At 35.5% G+C, this 19,611-nt stretch overlaps 1 protein-coding gene across 1 annotated transcript in view; it reads right to left on the bottom strand.

Moving 5' to 3' along the window:
- GTF2A1L (general transcription factor IIA subunit 1 like) overlaps positions 1-19,188 on the bottom strand; it is a 31,481-nt gene extending 12,293 nt beyond the window's left edge. Inside the window, exons 1-6 of the mRNA XM_090281270.1 lie at positions 19,168-19,188; positions 16,806-16,907; positions 16,470-16,593; positions 10,258-10,313; positions 8,357-8,441; positions 6,754-7,343 (exon numbers count right to left, since the gene is read on the bottom strand). Of these exons, the coding sequence (XP_090137396.1) occupies positions 6,754-7,343; positions 8,357-8,441; positions 10,258-10,313; positions 16,470-16,593; positions 16,806-16,907; positions 19,168-19,188 (978 nt within the window). The remainder of the gene's footprint in view (positions 1-6,753; positions 7,344-8,356; positions 8,442-10,257; positions 10,314-16,469; positions 16,594-16,805; positions 16,908-19,167) is intronic.
- Between the last annotated feature and the right edge of the window lie 423 nt (positions 19,189-19,611).

Here is a 19,611-nt window from a genome sequence, read left to right as displayed (position 1 = left end):
CATGCTCACTCAACAGCATCTACTGCCCTGACTACTACAGCCATCATTGTTCATGTATGTACATTCCAGTCTGTTCTCCTTGACTGCCAGGTTACATCAATGTCATGCAAACCATTCCCATTATATTAACAATGGTTGGACTTTTTCTGGACATACAATTAACTCAGTTCTGAATTCATATAATTAATGATACAGTATTTTACCTTTTAGAGGCACATCAAAATTGATTTAAAAGAAAAATAAAAGCTCTTACTTGAAGTTTTATATTCTCTTATCCCCTCACTTCATCCATTTCTCTAGACAAGTAGTTCTTAATCTTAACTACATATTACAATCACTTCTGGAAGCTCTTCAACCCTGATGAGTGGAACCTACTCAAGATCAATTAGATCCAAGTCCCTTGGGGTAGACCTGAACATTATTTTTTTATTGCCTCGATGATTCTAACATTTAGCTAGGATTGAGAAGTATTGAGCCAAATAAATAATCATAAATCCTGTTCTTTAAAAGCTTATATGCTAGCATACATGAATGTGTGTATATTCTTAAGTACTAGATATACAGATTAATAAAATGTACCTCTCAATGTAAACAGGATATTTTAATACATATATTTTAACTACATTATAACAGGCACATGCTTAAGCTGCTATAACATATAAGAGATGCATCCAATCTAATAATGAAGGGAGAGACATAGATACTGAAAATTTCTGGAGGACGTAATAAATGGATAAGTAGGAACTGACCAAAGGAAAAGATGGCAGGAAGAAAATCCAGGCACCAAGCAGAGAGGATAACGAAAGCAAAAGAGAGGCAGGAGAAAACGAGGTTAACACAGAGATTCGCTTATAGTTTGGTGTGCCCAGTAAAGTAGTAGGCACGAAATAAAGGAAGAGTAAATAAACTCTGGCTGAGAAATAGAGGTCCTTGTATGCCACATTAAGGAGCTTAAACATTATCCTGTAGCTGATGGGCAGTCAGTGATGTATTAAGCAGGCTGGTTTTAGGGTAAATCTCTGCTAGCCATGAGGAACAGAAACTAATAACTAACATTCACCAAGCATTTACCATGTGCCAGTCAGTGTGCTGCTGATCACTTCACACTGATTATCTCATGTAATCCCCCCATCACCACAACTCTATGGTAGATACTATTAACTTCCTTTTACAAATAAGGAAACAGTAACTCGTCCAAGTCACAGAGTTATTAAGGGAGAGAGAAGGGATTCAAAGTAATTCTGATCTCTGAAGCTTAACCTCTAGGCTGGATGGGCTGGGAGGAGTGGAATGAGAAACAGCAAAGACTATAGGCTAGCAAATTAAGAAACTATTATGGTACCCCAAATGAGAAACAATTAGGGCAATGGCAGTAGGTATGAAGAGGGACCAGATTCCAGGAATATTTAGTTTTAAAAGTTTTCAAAATCATATGATTCAGCATTAAAAAGGAATAAAATTCTGACACATGCTACAACATGGAAGAACTTTACAAATGTTATGCTAAGAGAAATAAGCCAGTCACAAAATGACAAATATTGAATGATTCTACTTCTAAGGTACCTAGAATAGCCAAATTTACAGAGATAGAAAGTAGAACAGAAGTTACCAGGGGCTGAATGGATGAGGTAATGGCAAGTTACTATTTAATATGTATAAAATTTCAGTTTGAAGTTATGAAAAGGTTCTGGAGATGGATAGTGGTGATGGTACAACAATGTGAATGTCCTCAATGTTGTACACCTAAAATGGTTAAAATGAGCAATTTTGTGTTATATATATTTTCCAACATTTAAAAAATAGTTGTTAAAAAAAAGCACATGATATAAGGAGAAAAGAAGAGACAAAGGTAATTGTAGTCTTTAACTTGCGACAGCAGGTGGGCAGTGGCACCACGCAGTATCTCCGATGAACAATGAATTATTGTGACATTCTGGTAGGTCTGTCTAGAAAGCAGATATGAGAATGAAGCTCAGAGTATAGTCATCAACAAACAGGTGGTAGTTAAAACTATGATAATACATTAGATTGCCCAGGGAAAACATGACAAATCTAATGAGCTGCCCTGGCTGGTGTGGCTCAGTGGATAAGAGTGCCGACGTGTGAATCAAACAGCCACTGGTTCAATTCCCAGTCAGGGCACACGCCTGGGTTACAGGTCAGGTCAGGCGCACAAGAGGCAACCACACCTTGATGTTTCTTTCCCTCTCTCCCTCCCTTCCCCTCTAAAAATAAATAAAATGTTTGTTTGTTTTTTAAAGAATATAAATGAGCTGAGGATAGACCCTTAGGAAACAGGAGGGGCAGATATAAAGGAGTTCATGAATAAGCTATAAGGATACAATCAGAAAGGCAAATAATTAAGATCATGAAGCAGAAATAACAATATTTGGAGCTGGGGCAATGAGAATGGTTTGGGAGGGAAGACAAGAGACAAAAAGGAATTAAAGAAGATACACTACCATACCCATTTCTCTCCTACTTTTTGGAGTGCTAATAAAGACCTGAGTTTCTAGTTCTCTCTGGCATTATAAGATTAGAAAACAAAATTCCTACACAGAGAAAAAACTTAACATAGTAACATAGAAAGAGGAGCACATCAAAAATGTCAGGAATGTATTTTATAAAATAGTAAGAATGTTATATTTACATAGAAACTTAAGATCTCTGGTAATCTACACAGGAAAATAAACAATTATAGCTTGTAATTTGCTTTAAGCAATAAGAATTTCTGAAAAGCTACTTATAAAAAAAGAAAATTTTTTATAAATTTTTAAATTATATCAATATAATTACCAGACTAAGAACTATTTTAAAGATATCTTACAGTAAATTAATTTTTAAAATCAATAAAGTAAATTTTGAACGTTCAGATTGTGCTTTAAGTATAGATCCATTTTAATTCTAACTGACAAGTTACATAAAAAGTTACCCATTATATCACATGCCCATAAAGCATAACAGCAACCCTTTTTGCCAAATCTGTTGCCCCCAGAACACAACAAGGATGCCAGCCTGCTAAACCAAGCACGCCGTTGTCCGGAGACAGCCAACTGACCTGGAGTCTGCATGATCCTTCCCCATGTGGGAAGGCCACCCTCCCCTCCACACCCCCACTCTTATTAGGGATTTCTGGACCCAAGGGTAGGTAGGACGACGACCATGTCCAGCTTGAAGCAGCTAGAGGAGCTTGAGACCTTCGCCCATTGTCCTTTACAAGATTACAAAGGGTCTTAATATCTGAGAGGGAGGGATAGTTATTTTTTACGAACCATGGGTATGGACTTGGGGGGGGATGCTGGGGGAGGGAGATACTGGGTGGAGGGGAGTAAAGGGGAAAAAATTGGAACTACTGTAACAGCATAATCAATAAAATATACTTTTAAAAAAAAAAAAAAAAAAAGCATAACAGCACTACTATAAAGCTTATTATGACACCAGAAGACATTAAAAACTCTAGATACATCATCTTTAATAATTCTAAAAAAAAATGTTAGCTTTATACTCAGTTTACAGAAAATAATTTCAGAATTCAGAGAGTAATATTATATTTTTTGCTTGTAAGTGGTGAATCTGGAATTTGAACCTATTGTGACTCCAAAGCTTAAGCTCACCCACTATCCCCTAAACAATCCTTGATTAGTCTCCCTTAGCTAATCTATTTCCCTGTATAAGAACAAAGTGCAAGGTGACATCGAATAAACAATCAAATGAGTCCTTGAATCCTCACACCAAAAATCTGCCAAGTTCATAGAGAGTCTAGGAGAAAAGGACCTCCAAAAATTGTAAGTGATGAATACAAACAATTATTTTAAATGTACAGTTATTTTATCTCAAAACCAAATGCTTCATAATTATTTAGTCCACATTTCTTAGATTTTGTGAATTATTTGAAAAACATAAAAGTACTTGAAAAACACTTTAATCTTTTTTTAAGTATATTTTATTATGCTGTTACAGTAGTTCCAATTTTTTTCCCCTTTGCTCCCCTCTGCCCAGTATGCCCCTTCCCTTCAGCAATCTCACCCCCCTTAGTTCATGTCCATGGGTCATGCATATAAGTTCTTTGGCTTCACCCTTTCCTATATTATTCTTAACTTCCCCCCATCTATTTTGTACCAATCGATTATGTTTCTTAATCCCTGCACCATATCCCGATTTCTCACCTTCCCCTCTCCCAGCTAATAACCCTCCAAATGATACCCATACCTATGATTCTGTTCCTATTCTGGTTTGCTTAGTTGGATTTTTTTTATTTTTTAGATTCAGTTGTCGATAGTTGTGAGTTTGTTATCATTTTAGTGTTCATAGTTTTGATCTTTTTTCTTAAGTCCCTTTGACATTTCATATAATAATGGCTTGGTGATAATTAACTCCTTTAGCTTCACCTTGTCTGGAAAGCACTTCATCTGCCCTTCCATTCCAAATGATAGACTTGCTGGATAGAGTAGTCCTGGTTGCAGGCTGCCTTTCATCACATTGAATACTGCTTGCCTGTCCCTTCCTGCCTGCAAAGTGTCCTCTGAGAAATCAGCTGATAGTCCTATAGGTACCGCTTTGTAGGCAACTCTCCTCCTCTCCCTTGCTGCCCCCAGGACTCTCTCTTTATCTTTCACCTTTGGCGTCTCAATCATGATGTTTCCTGGTGTGGTCCCTTCTGGGTCGAGCTCACCTGGGACCCTCCATGCTTCCCAGATTTGTATGTCCAACTCCTTCAGAAAATTTGGGAAGTTTTCCTCAATTTTTTCAATTCCTGCTTCCTCATTCTGCACTGGTTGACTGTTTTTTACTTCCTTATATTCCAAATCATTGATTTGAGCCCCCGTTTCCTTCCCTTCACCATTGGTTTTGCGTGGATTTTCCTTCGTTTCACTTAGCACAGCCTTCAATTCTTCTCTTATGCATTTGCCATACTCAAGCATATCTGTCAAGCCTGTGAGCATCTTTATCACCAGTGTTTTGAATTCTGCAACTGTTAGGTTGTCTATCGCCTCATCTGTTAGGTTGGCTATCTCCCCATCGTTGGAACCTTGATCCATTTCCCCTTTTGGGCCATACTACTCTGTCTTCTCATTCTGACAGGTTCCTGTGTTTGTTTGCCTCCACGTCCCAGGCAGAGCTGTCGCTCCTGTTATGTTGTAAGGGGCAGAGCCTTAGGGATTCATCAGTAACGGGTGACCTGTTTCACCATGTTGTGGCGCTGTATGTGGGGGAGGGGTCCGAGAGGGAACAATGTCGCCTGCCCAGCACTCGCCCCTTTTCCAGGCACCTCTCCCACTTCCGCACCAGACTGGCGCCCCTCTAGCTGCTGCGCTGGCCGTCATTCCCAGAGTGGGTGGGTCTGCGGATGTTCTAGAACCATGGGGGCCCCTTAAACAAGCAGACTCTGCTGAGAGACTGGCAGTTTCTGCCTCCACCCCAACCCCCACTGGTCTGCACAGTCAGAAGCAATGAGGCTTGATTTTCCCCAGTGCTGGGACTGTGAGCTGCATGGTCTGGTCTGGAGCTGGGAATGCTCCCCAGGTGTCCCTCCAGACTTTAAAATGTGTGATTTCGCTTTCTGCCAGCCTGCCACCACCACACCACATCCTCTCCACCCCAGCTCCACCCCTCCAGCCTTTCTGGATGAGTATTTCTTTTTTATATCTTTGTTTGCTGGACTTTTATGCAGTTTGATTTTCTGGAACTTCTGGTTGTTTCTAGTTTTGAGGTAGTTGTATTCCTTCTTAGTTGTGGAGGAGACGCAGCGTGTCTGTCTATGCCTCCATCTCGGCCGAAAGTCAAAAAAACACTTTAATCTTAACACTTTAAACTAGAAACAGACTTGCTAAAAGATTTTGAACAGGCTTCATCAAACATCTGAAACATTCTAAAATAAGTCAAATACTTTCTTATAGTTTTTTTCTTCGTTGGTTATCCTTCACTGTACCCCACAGGCTTCCCCTACTACCCATGAAAATGTTAAGGTAGCACTTTGCTATTCATGGCTACAAACTTGTACAACAGTGCTAGAGGACCACTAAACCTTTAGCTTGTGACACAAACCTTTCATTATTTGTCATATGCAATATAAAGTGGATAAATGGAGTTAACTGTAAGATATATTTTATACTTGTAAAAGGATAACATGAGATTTTCTATTTTACCATCCAAAATTCCCCATAAATGTTTCTGCCATCACTATGAATTCCTTGGAAATTAATAATTAAAACCTATTCCCAATATGGAAAGTTAATTATAAATTATGGTTTGAATTTCAAAAGAAATTATGTTAACTAGAAATTTAGCAAACAGGGAGGAACAAAGTAATAGTAGAAGGTAATTCCTCATGTAGAGAAAAATTTTCATATGGGAGTTTAGGAAAATTAGAGCAAGAACAAAAATGCTTTGGACCTCTTTTGTATATTAAGTATGACAATGAATTTACCTCAAAATATTCACTTAATTACTAGAATGGAATTCTGAGTCTTTTACATTTTATCTGTAGACAAAAACAATTCTCACAATGTTAAGGGAGAGGTCAAATGGATTACCTTAAAATAAACACATTTTCTTTAAAGAAATATTCTAATTTATTAATTGAAATTAAGTTTGGAAATGCTGAGTATGAATACTGTAAAAACTGATAGTTATAGTAAAGACAATTAAAAACAATTTTCTAAAGGAAAGAACAAAACATATATACTTCTAAGTAACCTTACAGCTTAAAAAACTCAGAATATCTAATTACCACCCATTGTTTATTTCTAATACCTTCTCTGAGACAGGAAGGCTGCTGGGCTCCTCTATATTTCTTGACTGCTTGAAAGAATCACACCCAAACATCCTCTTTTGACGAACAGGAAGCTGAACATCAGATTTGTTCTGGTGCTGAGCCCCCTGAGGGCCTGTGGAGATGGGCCCACCACGCAGATTTTGAGTTGTGCTAGCTGAAACACTAAGCGGAGGCTTCACATTAGCGTCTCTTTGAGAGACCTGTGGAGGAAATACAACACCTGGAAGACTGATATACTGAGAGCTCTCTGGCTGACTGAACAAAGCTTCAGACATGGTTTTACACTTATTTCCAGGAGGTACCGGTGTATCACTGGTGGCATTTTCTAAATGCTTCCTATCCACTGTCCCAGAATGAAGAATTGTGGGTTGTTGGAGTACAGTTTCCATTCCCTGTGATTTTTCAAAAGATGCCTGAAGAGAACATGGGTTCAATCGTGGGACACCAGTCTGTATTACTGAAGGCTGCCCAAGCTGCTGAAATACTTGCTGAATTGGATGCTGAAGAATATTTGCTCTTCCAGGAGTCTGTGTCACCATAATTGGTACATTGACTTTATAAAGGTGACCTTAAAAATGAGAAGTCAAAACTGTAAGAACAACATAATCCCAATTTCCTTTAAAATAAAATCTCATGTACAACAGGCACGGAGGAAATATAGCAATGTGTTATTAATGGTTCTCTCTAGGAGATATTTTCTTTGAGTCTTCCAATTTTTGGTATTTTCTAAAATAAATATGTATTACTTTTAAAAATCAAATATGTCTTGCTTTAACTCTAGCCTTTCCCACTATTGCTTATATGACACATTTTGAGATACATATAGGCCACCAATATTTACTCCATAAATCTCTCACATTGTTTGATAAATTACAGTGTTACTAACCCAAATTTGGGGTTTTAACAAACATAATCATGGAGAATATATTTCGTATATTTAAGATATAAGATACTATATATCAACTATAAGACAAGCCTATCCAAAAAGTTAGATAATTTCAAGTTATCATATTTTCCCCCTTTTCTTTAAAATAAAACCAAAGACAAAATTTATTTTTTGAGTACTGTGTTAGCTGCTTTTCTTAAACTTTGTAGCAACCCAAAGAATAGATATAATTCCCTTTCCAATTAAGAAACAGTACTCTGAAAAGCAAAAGCTGGTTAATCTCTAAACATTTTGGATATTCTTTCTATTATGTCATACAATCTCCAATAAGAAATGAGACAAAAGTTGATCAATCTATAGTTTTACTTGATTAGAGCTAGCAGGGACACAGACATGTTATTTTGTATTCATCAAAATTTAGATAATTGGCTTGAATTACAGCAAACATATATATGAAGTACCTTACACAGTGTGGGGGAAAGAGAGTTGAGAGTGAAAAACAGGACAGGCACATACTAGTGTCTTTCATGGTAGACTACCTCCATCACAGTAATAACCACAAGTTATCATTACTTTTAAAGTAAGTTTTATGAAAAGTTCTTATAACTTCTGGCATAAAGTTTATTAAAAATCATAAAAATTAACATCCAGAAGTCAATACCAATGCTAAAAACATTTTTAGACTATATTCTTACCCGAAGTAGTCTGTAGTGTCACACCTGCTGGTACATGAATCGGATAACCAGGAAAAGTAAAGTTTGCACTGGAGTTTGGGGTGCTCTAGATATGAGAAATTTATATTAGAAAGTCAGAAAAAGGCTTTACTTGTATCTTTTTTCCCGATATCACAGAGGGTCAAAAAATCTGATTAAGGGCAATAGTTTGACAACACATAACATTACATTTGAGTTCTTTGAATTAAACAGCCTTTTTATATTTGATTCAAATAATCTTATTATGATAAAAGTAATTCTGTTCTATGGCTATTAGCAATGAATCCAGTAAGTTTTCACGGTATGAACACTGACTCTATAACACCTGCCCCCTACATAGCCTTGCCTGGGCCACTCACCTTCAAGATGCCAAATATAAGAAACATAGTTGTTTATAGGAGTCCTGTAAGTCTGTAAGTTGATCACTAATGGTATATTAAAGTAAATAACAAAATAGTATATAATTTTTATTTTAAAATAATTAAACCTTAGGGTTTTAAATTTTTTTAATATTAAATCAAAAGACAAAGAAACATTTTTGCCTATCAGACCTGCAAAAATTTAAGATTGATTAGTAACACTCAATGTTGGTAAGGATGTAATAAAAATTAATTCTCTCAGATCACTGCTTGTATGAGTGTTTATGATAATTATTTAAGAATAATTTTGCAATTAGTATCAAAATTTCAATACATACCATGTATTTGACCCAGAAATTCTACTTCTAAAAATTTATCCTGATCACCTGATTATCACACAAATACACAAAAACATATCTACAAGTATAATCAATGAATATTATATTTTAAAAAGCTAGAAATAATTTAAGTGTCCAACAAGATTGGTTAAACTGAGATATATCTAAGGCTAATCAATATTTAACTGACATTCAAAAGAATCCCTTTATATTGTTAGTTTTAAAAAAATTACAGAAATACAGAGAATAATAATATTTTTACTCTGAAAATTAATATTACTTTCATGAAAGAAATCTAGATGGGTATACATTAATTAAAACAGTTAACTTTGGGGTATAATACTGTATGGTCCTTTCACTTTTTACTTTATAGATTTGCTTTTACTTTTTAGAAGTATATTATTTCTTTAATCAGGAGAAAAGTTATTTCAAAGAATTTCAAAAAGAGAGATATTTCTCCATTGGTCTCCTATCAAAAGCAGCACCATTCTTTCCAAAAATCCTGGAAGGGATATGGTTATTGGTTGAAATGGAAATAAACAGCCCACTAAACCTTTTATCCTAGAAAGGTAGCTCATGGGCTGAAAGAATATGAAAACAGTTAGTGGATTATATACCATCTGTACCATGGAAAAAGGCAAAAGAGAAACAGTGCTATCTTCCCCACTGAAAACTACTCAGTTCTATGTATTAAATTTTTTTTCTGCCCCCAAATCCTATGTGTGGGGAATCTATACTTTAATCTCTACTACACAAAAGTAAAAAAGTGACCAAAATATTCCACTTAAATCAAAGGAATAACTATGCTGTGGTTCAACTCTGGGGAGAACAAAATCAGAAAAAAATATATCAAAATTATCTATTTAGAATCCACTGAGTATATAACATTATACAGTATATTAATACTCCATACGCTGTAACTTCAAAAACTTTATAATCTTGTAGGTACAGTCTTGGCAGATGCTAACAATTGCTCTGAAAGATAGAAAAAGTTGGTAAGAAAATGTCAATTCTGGAAGTCCTGAGCTTTGCAAGATCAATGTTACAGAAGCTATTTTTGTTTCCTGTCCGTTACCACATCTTATTCAACTGGAGAATTGGGAATTACATTTATGCCTAGCCTTCTGCTACCAGTCACTAAAAGTGGGGCATATCTTTTAAAACACATCTTAAATAAGCTACATACCAGTTCTGCTGTGGTAAAACTGGGAAGAGTTCTACCAGCAGGAATAACTAACGATGCTGCACAGAAAAGAAAATAATTATACATTAGAATTTACCAACTGAATAAAATTCCTAAGTATATCTTATTTTTTAAAACTAGTTTCCATAACTGACATGTTTGATCATGGTGAATTCAAAATAGAAGTCCATAATAAATACCTAGATTGTCTTTAGTAAGTCAATATAGCACTAAATCTCCATTACATTTCACAGGGAAAAAAGGTAATATTTGTTAAAGTGCACATTTCCAGAAGACTATAGTATTAAGCAAAAATATATAACCCAACATAAATCTATCTAAATTTTACACATTCAAAATAAATTTCAATTCATTCATTTTGTGAAAAATTATTTACAGTACTTTAGCCAAGTAAAGCAAGCATGGCTAAGTAGTTTTAGAAATAAATGAATAAGAATATGTGTTCCAATGTCCTGGTCGGTGTGCCTGAGTTCCTTGGAGCACCAGCCCATAAACTGTAGGCTCACAGGTTCAATTCCTGGTCAGGGCACATGCCTGGGTTGCGGGTTCAGTCCCTAGTCAGGACGTGTACAGGAGGCAATCGATTGATGTTTCTCTCTTGCATTGATGTATCTCTCCCTCCTTTCCCCTCTCTCTAAAAATCAAAAAGCATGTCCTTGGGTAAGGATTTAAGAAAAAGAATATATCTCCTGAAGTCTTTGTATAAAACAGGTATAACTGCTTAGAAAAAAAAAAAAAAGAGAACAAATTCTTAAGAGGACACCGACTCAATCTGTATTAAAGCTGCAATCTGATATCTTTCCTTTAATATCTACCAATTTTCTATGTTAACCATCCTTTCATTTATAATATATCTGAAAGGTTGGCCAAATAATTGTAAATGTAACCATTTTTTAAAATCAGTCTAAAAAACAATAGTAACTCCAGTAGAAGAATCTCAGTTGATCAATGTAACCTTATACCTTACCCCAAGGTTCATTTTATCCGGCTGAACATGACTGTTAGACTATCATTTTGCCTTTTCTTTAATAAAACAAGAATATTTAGCATGTTCATGCAGCTCATGGGTATCAAATGTAATGTTTATTATGGCCTTTTTCACATACTACATTAAGGAATATTGTCCCAAAGGTCTGTTTCTGACACTAAAATGGTTCCATCATATACAACAAACAGCTCAGAAGAGCAAATACTTTTTAAACCATTCTTTCCATATTGAAACAACAGAAGTGAGGTTACATAGATTGATGGTTAATGAAGCACAAAGTTATTTTTATCCTCTGTTCATCTATGGGTTTTCTTATTAACAGGCATTCTTTTTAGAAGGCTAAATTAGAAAGAATTGCAGTGGTAGGAACACAGTGGTATTAGTCTTAATTAGCTAATGTGAGTAAAGCTGAAGCTGGTATAGCTTAAGTCATAGCCTAAGAGGAAACAAAAATGTGTCAACACACTGTCTGAAGCAATTAAATTAATTTGTTGAGGAAAAACAGCAACAATGCTCTTCTTTTAAAGACCTTACAATAAATCCTAAAGGATAATTCCCTATAGTTATATAAATCAAACAGAGTTGTAAGAGTTTTAAGAGTTTCTTTATAGCCATCAGAATAAAAGCATAAACTAACAGAATTTTATAGTAAAGTTTCATGCAACTCCTACTCGTTTGATACTAAATTCATAAGTTATATGCACCATTTATATATGTTCACAATTTATATGTATATATACGTAAATTTATGTTCCTGAAATACACTTTTTAATTGATTTTAGAAAGAGAAAGGAAGGAAGGGAGGGATGGAGGGTGGAAAAGAGAGAGAGGGGCAGAAATATCAAATTGTTGTTCCACTTATTGATGCACTCATTGGTTGCTTCTTGCAGGTGCCCTGACCAGAGATCAAACCTTAAACCTTGGTATATTGGGACAACACTCTAACCAACTGAGCTACCCGGCCAGGGTCCTGAAACTCACTTTTTAAAATATTCAAGATGGTTTCAAGAACCAATTAAGTTTTAACTGAATACATGCTTTATGTAAACAAAGTGTAAGAATTTTGGTCTTCATGTATATATTCTAAAACATTAAATTTCACAAAAATATAGGCTTTAGAAAGAATTCAATCCCACAATTGCTCTAAAAAAACTTAAGTCTTAAAAAAAGTAGATTATAAATTATATATAATCACTCTAAAATTAGAACAGAGTTCTCAAAGTGTAGTGTGCAAACCCTTGGGGGTCCCTAAGACCCTTTCAAGGTGTTCATGAGATCAAAATTATTTTTATAATACCAAAACAACATGGGCCTTTTTCATTTCTCATTCAATATATTTGTTGATGTTTGCAGTGATGACACAAAGCAATGATGAGTAAAACTGGAGGCACCTCAGCACAAATTAAGGCAGTACAAACCTTAAGAGTGATCATGGTATTTACTCTCCAGTGCCACACACAGTAAAAAAAAAAAAAAAAAAAGGAAGGAAGGAAGAAAACAACAGCAACGAAACTGTTTCACTTAACAAGTTCCTTAATGTAACCACAAAGAATTATTTTTACTAAATTTCAACTCTAAATAACCTGTGATGAAATGGGAAGAACACAGAAAGCATTTCGGCAGCATACATAAGTGCACGTACAAGGAAGTATGAGGAATTGGTGTTACTGTTTAAGTTGGGAGCTAACGTAGCCTCTTTTATCAAGAAACACTATTTTAACTTTAAAAAACAACTGACAGAAACTATGGTTATTCAGACTTGGGTTTCTGCAGACATTTTTTTTTTTAATGAACTAAGTGTGCCCACCACGTCAAGGAAAGCAAACTGATAATATTCGTTTGGCAATGATAAAATTAAAGTTTTCAAGCAAAATTTTGAAATTTGTAAATTTTATATCCACCACAGTAGGCTTAATGCCTTTCTAATACTTTTCTGATAAGATATGTGGTGATATTAATATAATTTTTTAATCTTATTTAAGGAACAGTGTGTCAACTGCATAACTCAGTGACCCAGTATTTTCCAAATAACCAACATATGTTACAAAATTACAGATGAGTTAAAGAATCATTCAAAGTGCAAGAAACACCAGTGAACCTGAACATTACAAAAAGTCCATTGGTATGGTTTCAGATTCCACCTTGCACTACCTCTCAGAAACTACCTCTTGTTGAGTTTTAATGTAATATTAAATTATCTGAAAATGCTATTAAAATACTCCTACTTTTCCAATTATCTATGTTGGAGGCCAAATTTTCTTCATATACTTCAGCCAAAACTACATAGCACAACAGATTGAATCTAAAAATAGATGAGAATCCAGCTGTCTTTTACTAAGCCAGACACTAATAAAATATGCAGAAAAGGAATGTAACGTCACTAATCTCAAAATAATTTTTGTCCTGGAAAATAGTTTTAACAAATATATTTTAACTCCTTTTAACAATATATGTCATTATGTTAACATAGTCAGTCATTCTTTAAGTTAAACCAATATTTTTTAAAATTTCTCAGCTTTAATTTCTACTATGGTAAGTAGATACTTAAAACCCACATAAAAGAAAGCATTTTGAAGTCCTCGATTTTTCAGAGTGTAAAGGAGTCCTGAGACCAAAAAAAAAAAAAAAATTGACAACTGAAGATACAAGAAATTACTAAATAAATGAGTAATACAGTCTAAAACTATAATATAATAGGGCAAACAAATTTTAAGGGTGGAATAGACAAAGGCAAAGGCTTATTCCATTGTAGATTTAATCTGAACCTGTTATCAAGAGATAAAAGGGTTGTAGAAGTTAGTTTAGGTTCTTTTAATCAAGTTTTTAAAAGTATACAATGAAGTACATCAATTTTATGATGCTATTTGCTTTGAGAATCTTATTTTAGGGTACCTAGAAGTGAAGAGGAATAGGAATAAGGCCCAAAATGCATTTTAAAAGGATATACATACTTTCTCTTAAATAACTTCATTATAAATGATGTAGAAGAGAATGAGAAAACTGTCTTGTTTAAATGTAATTGTTTCTATTATTCTAACTCTAAGACAGAGAATAATAAAACTGTTGAGTGAAAGCCAACTAAATATATTAGTTGCAAGAGTATTCTGTGGTTTAAATCACTGGGAATATCACCATCTTGCGGAAAAATAAAGTATTGCAGTTTTGAATGACAAAGAACCTGAAGTGTTAAGTATGCTTTTGATAAAAGACAAATATCTTACTTGCCACCGTCCAAGCCATTTCTAAGTAAAAATCTTTATAAAGTTATTTTATAAAGAAAAAATTCAAAAGAATTTTATTTAAATAGAGAAATCAAAGGGATGTCCTAATAAAAAGTTAAAAATGAAATCCACCAAAAAAATCCAACAACTGATGAAAAATGTTTTGATGTATCAACTTAGTAATTAAAACTGCCATGGCTAATTCTTAGAGACCAGAGTTATACTTTATAAGCATAGCATTAGATAAAAGCTGTGTTTGGTAATTCAATACTTATTGCTAATTTATTTCATTTTTATATGTTATAACTGCTGCCACACTTAAACACTTAAATTCTCTCATTTTGTAATAAATGAGGTACTAGCCTCCTTACTATTTTTCTCATCACCTTATTCCATGTGATTTTCATGTGAATGTTCCCAAATATGCAATGAACAATCTAATTATTACTGACAATCTAATCCAAAATCTACCCTCACCGCTTGCAAATATTAATCTACTGAATTTTAGCTAAACTCAATAAAACCTATTTGTGTATGTGACTGAGTGTGTCCCTGTGTGTAAATATATGTGTATATATGTATATGTACATATAGGCATGTATACTCATGCGTGTGTGCATATACACATATACGTGTCTACACACGGACACACACACAATGGAGCGTTAACAAGAGTATGGAGATTATTCGGGCTACCTGACTGTTTTGGCTAGAAACACACACACACACATTAGAGTAGCATAAAGATTATAAGAATCAGAGGCAAAAAGAAGGAATGAAGTCCAGAAAAATATAACAGTGGTCTTATCATTCATTAGCTAGTCTTTTCCAGTTTAAATTGATATATATAACATGGACAAATACAAGGGGGGATGACCCAAAAAACAAAAATTAAAAAATTGTGTATTTTTACATGTTTAAACTTTAGTCACCTTCAAAGTACTCTTCATTTGATGCAATACACCTATCCAGATGTTTTTTCCACTGCTCAAAAAGTTTTGAACTTATCAATTTTGATGCCTTTAAGTGCTTCTACCATTTTTTGTTTCGCCTCTTCCACATCAGCAAAACATTTCCCTTTGAGAATTTTTTTCATCCAGGGAAACAAAACAAAAAGTTGCTTTGGGTGAGATCAGGTGAATAGGGAGAGTAGGGCACAAGGGTCATTCTGTTTTGAGTCAAAAACTGCTGAACACTCAGCGCAGTGTGGGCAGGTGCGCTTGTAAATCTCCCACCATGAAACAGGTAAGCACACTGAGTCTTCCAAAAAAAATTCTCTGAGCCAAACACAACCTCTCACAACAGTGCCAGCTGTGTACACTGATACAGATGAGTTCCTAGAACACTCACCTAGCGGAGGAAGCCTGTACTTCAAGGGGCCTGCTCTCCAGAAGATAATTCTGCTTTTGGGGGGGGTCCCCCCTCATATTTCTCTTAAAAGCAAAGGTCTAGATTCAGTAAATCCGAGAATAAAGATTAAAGACATATGCTCAATTTCTAGCCATCACCGCATATACCCAAAAGAGTGAAGTAGCATGAACAATCTCCACATTCTTGTTAATTCTCCATCTTGCTTCCAGTACAATAACAGATGTATAATATATACAGAAACCAAGAGAGAAAGAATGCGCAAGTATTCAAGCAATCAACCTTCCCTCTGCTTCTTCAGCAAAGGTGGCTGGATTACTCCTTGACTAGACCTAACCAAATTCTCTGAAATAACCAATGCATACTCCACAAACTACATAGCTTATTCCTCTAAAGTGAGGCTTTGTCACCTTTGTGGACTTTAGTATTTTAAAAAACTAGCTGAATAACCCAATTATTTGTCAAGAGTCACATGGGATAACTGTGTTCTCTTAATAGTAATGATTTTGAGGTCCAAACCCTCTCACCTTAAGAATATTACCCTAATTGAAAACCACCATCAAATGAGAATTTGTTCTGAAGATCCACATGGTACTAATTTACTAACTGTATCCAACCTGTTGATGATTGCAACGTTTGGTGCAAGCTGTGTGGCAACTGAAGGGTGAACAGAGGTGAGTGGACGCTATTTCTGAAGAAGTCTTCTGTTGCTTTAGACTGCAAAACCTTTGTTTCCCAGAGCTGCAGACAAAAAAAACATAAAAGTTTGCTTTTTAAAAAATAAAATAAAATAAAACGTTATATTTATTTCTATTTTTTTACCTTTTAAAAATTAAACTCAGTTGACAGCACAATGAATGTAAATATTAAACTATAATTAAGGGGTTAGAACTATAATTTATCAGTTTTATAAGCTGGAAAACAACAAAACAGAAAAACTTGCATTGACAAACCTGTTTCAAGTCTTTTAAGACTTGTTCCTCTATACCTTCTTCAGCAAATAGATCCCGCACTCCTTCAATCACATCTTCCATAACAGATCTGTAAAATTTAGGCTACATAAAAGCAATTAAAGTTTTAGATTCTCAAGTTTGAATGTATTCAGCCTTAAAAGAGATTCAATATACACTTCCTAATCTTACAGTTTAAAGAAAACCCACTATACAAATTTTAACTAAGTGCATCCTACTTCCAATATGTATAGCCTTAGTGTTCCATTATTATGTTAGCTTCAGACCTATAGCCTCAGCCTACCTACAAGTCTGAATTACAAAGCCTTAATAAAATGTGAGATAATCTTATCCAGATGTATGGTTACTGTTAAGTAACTTGGCTTTTGTGTTCATATTTAACTCTCCACTCCTTGTTAAAAGGGAAATTAATTTAAGGCAGGTGGAAATGAACCTGTTTTCAATTTACCTTTTTCTCAAAGAGGCCAAAGGAGCTTTCTTTTAGAATTCACTATGTATATTATTTCCACAAGTGTAAGTAAATTCCAAGCAAAGCCTGTCCCACTTCCAAAACACACATAGTCCAAAAAAAAAAAAAAACATCCTGAACCATTGTCAAGTAAAAATACAACTGCACCAAAATGGGTCGATTAACAAAAACTAAGAAATAAATGAACCTTACCCTTTTCACAATCTGCATATTGCGGAGACTAAGCAACATTTTAAAATGCTTCCTAATAAAAACATGCCATGACAATAATATTAAGCAAATTTCTACCCATATTAAACACTGGTCATCAATAGAAAAAACAACCCTATATGATAAACTCAGCCCTACAAATTTATGTAAATTGAGCTTCACTCTCACCCCAATGTAAAATGACAATGCTAAGTGCTGTAACAATACTGACCTTGCGGAAGTTCCAGTAATAAGGAATGGCAAAACAGGGATTTAGTTGAGTTTCTCTTAATTCAAATTATTCAATCAAACCAAAATGAAAATTGTGGCATTCTAGGATTGCTCGTTCATACTATCCAGTAAATACTCTTAAATACTCCTGCTCACAAAAGTAACCAGGTTTTAAACTAATCCTTCTAAAGATCTAGGGTAAGCCTATTAATAGGTCAATCAGCTACATTTAAATAATATGTTATTCACAAGAATATCCATTAAGATTAAGTGCCCTAGATTAGTTGTTTCTTCTAACACAGTTTACGTTGATAAAGGCATAGTAAACTGATGCTTCAGTGTGATCATATTTAAAGCTGAAGGAAAAAACTCCTAGGGCTAAAAACATCTTTAAGATTTGCCCTCAGAATGTAACAGCAGCCACCAACAATAATCCATCAGAACACAATTTTTCAAAAGCAAAGCAGGCATTAAACATACTTTCTGTTCTAGGAACGCAGTTAGACTTCATATTCTTTCCCTGTTGTCTTTATTAAAACTATGTAGAGTCCAGGAAATCTATCATAATCTCTATTTAAAATACACACACTTTCTCTCCTTGGAGTTCATCATTAGATAAAATGGTATACACAGTAAACTTAACTAAGGCATAAGTATTTTACATATCTCAAAATACATTAACATCAGAAAATACATACATATTAAAATAATGTATCTAAAAATAGACTTTCATGCTGCATGTGTACATGGAGCCCATGAAATAACAGATCTGGACAAGCATATGGCCTTTCACCAAATATGAAATCTGTTGAAATGAATGAAAATGAAAGTAAATTCGTAATTTTTTTTTTCTTTAATTCGGGTTTTTAAGATTGAACAAAGGGTCTCACAAGTGACATTTCGCCTGTCGGTTCCCATCGTGAGACTTAGAAACCCCTTCTGGAGAGACGTGTTCGTGTTTTTAAATTCCAATTGTACAGTTAAGTATAACATGCTAAAGGTTGGAGAAATGAGGGTGTGGGAGAACTTTAAAGATATGTGGTGGGGTACCATGAAATGTCATGTTATGTTACTTCATGTAAGTATAGCTTGGAATCAACAATAACTACTTAAGAATTACAACTGGAGTAAAATTGAACTCGGGAATTTTCTAAACGCAGGAAACAGGCTAAGCTGAGACCCACATCTCACCACCTTGTAACTGTCTCATTCTAGACAACCTCATCTGGGGTGAGGTGTGAGGAGAGGAAGGGGATGCTTGTTCTGGGGGGAGCCAAGCCCAGCTTCCGGCTAGGCTACTGGCCCTCATCAGCTTCCCCCCACACAGAGAACACCCGGAGACCCTACGGGAGAGCGTTTCTGAGAGTCTGCAGTCCGGAGAGTGAAGGGTATGCTGCCATGAACGTGGACCAGGGCTCCCTCTACACAAAGCCAGGCCCGGCTGCTCCTCCTTACCACCGAGTTGACGCAAGCCATCGCGCCGCTGCAACGCCCCGCTCCTCGCGCCTGCGCAGCACGCGGTGCACCGCTCGGACCGCGGCCTGCGTGCTTTGAAGGTCTGTGCACGTTGCCCGCGCAGCTACGTAAGGCACGCTGCGGGCGTGCAGGGGAGAAAAGAACGGTTAATGAATTGGGCTGGGTGTGCTGGAAATGCGGTGGCCACTGAAAGCAGAGTCAGCTAACATGGGGTGGTTAATTCCGGGCTAATGAGCTTTGCACCGCTCACGGGACCCCTGAAGAACCTTTATTTTCTCTTCAAGAAAATAGGGGGAGAGCAATGCAGTGGTAGATCACAGTTCACCTGCAGCTTTGAAGGGGTTTGGGCTGGGAAAGAAGGGAGGCTAGTGGTATCTGTTCTCCCCTACCAGTTTTCATTCCTCCCCTTCCTCACTAGCAGCT

The sequence above is a fragment of the Furipterus horrens genome, unplaced genomic scaffold (assembly GCF_987537825.1).
Source record: "Furipterus horrens unplaced genomic scaffold, mFurHor1.1.pri manual_scaffold_6, whole genome shotgun sequence".
Taxonomy (NCBI): Eukaryota; Metazoa; Chordata; class Mammalia; order Chiroptera; family Furipteridae; genus Furipterus; species Furipterus horrens.
The sequence above is the reverse complement of the archived record's forward strand: the minus strand, read 5'-3'. Positions and strand labels throughout refer to the sequence as shown.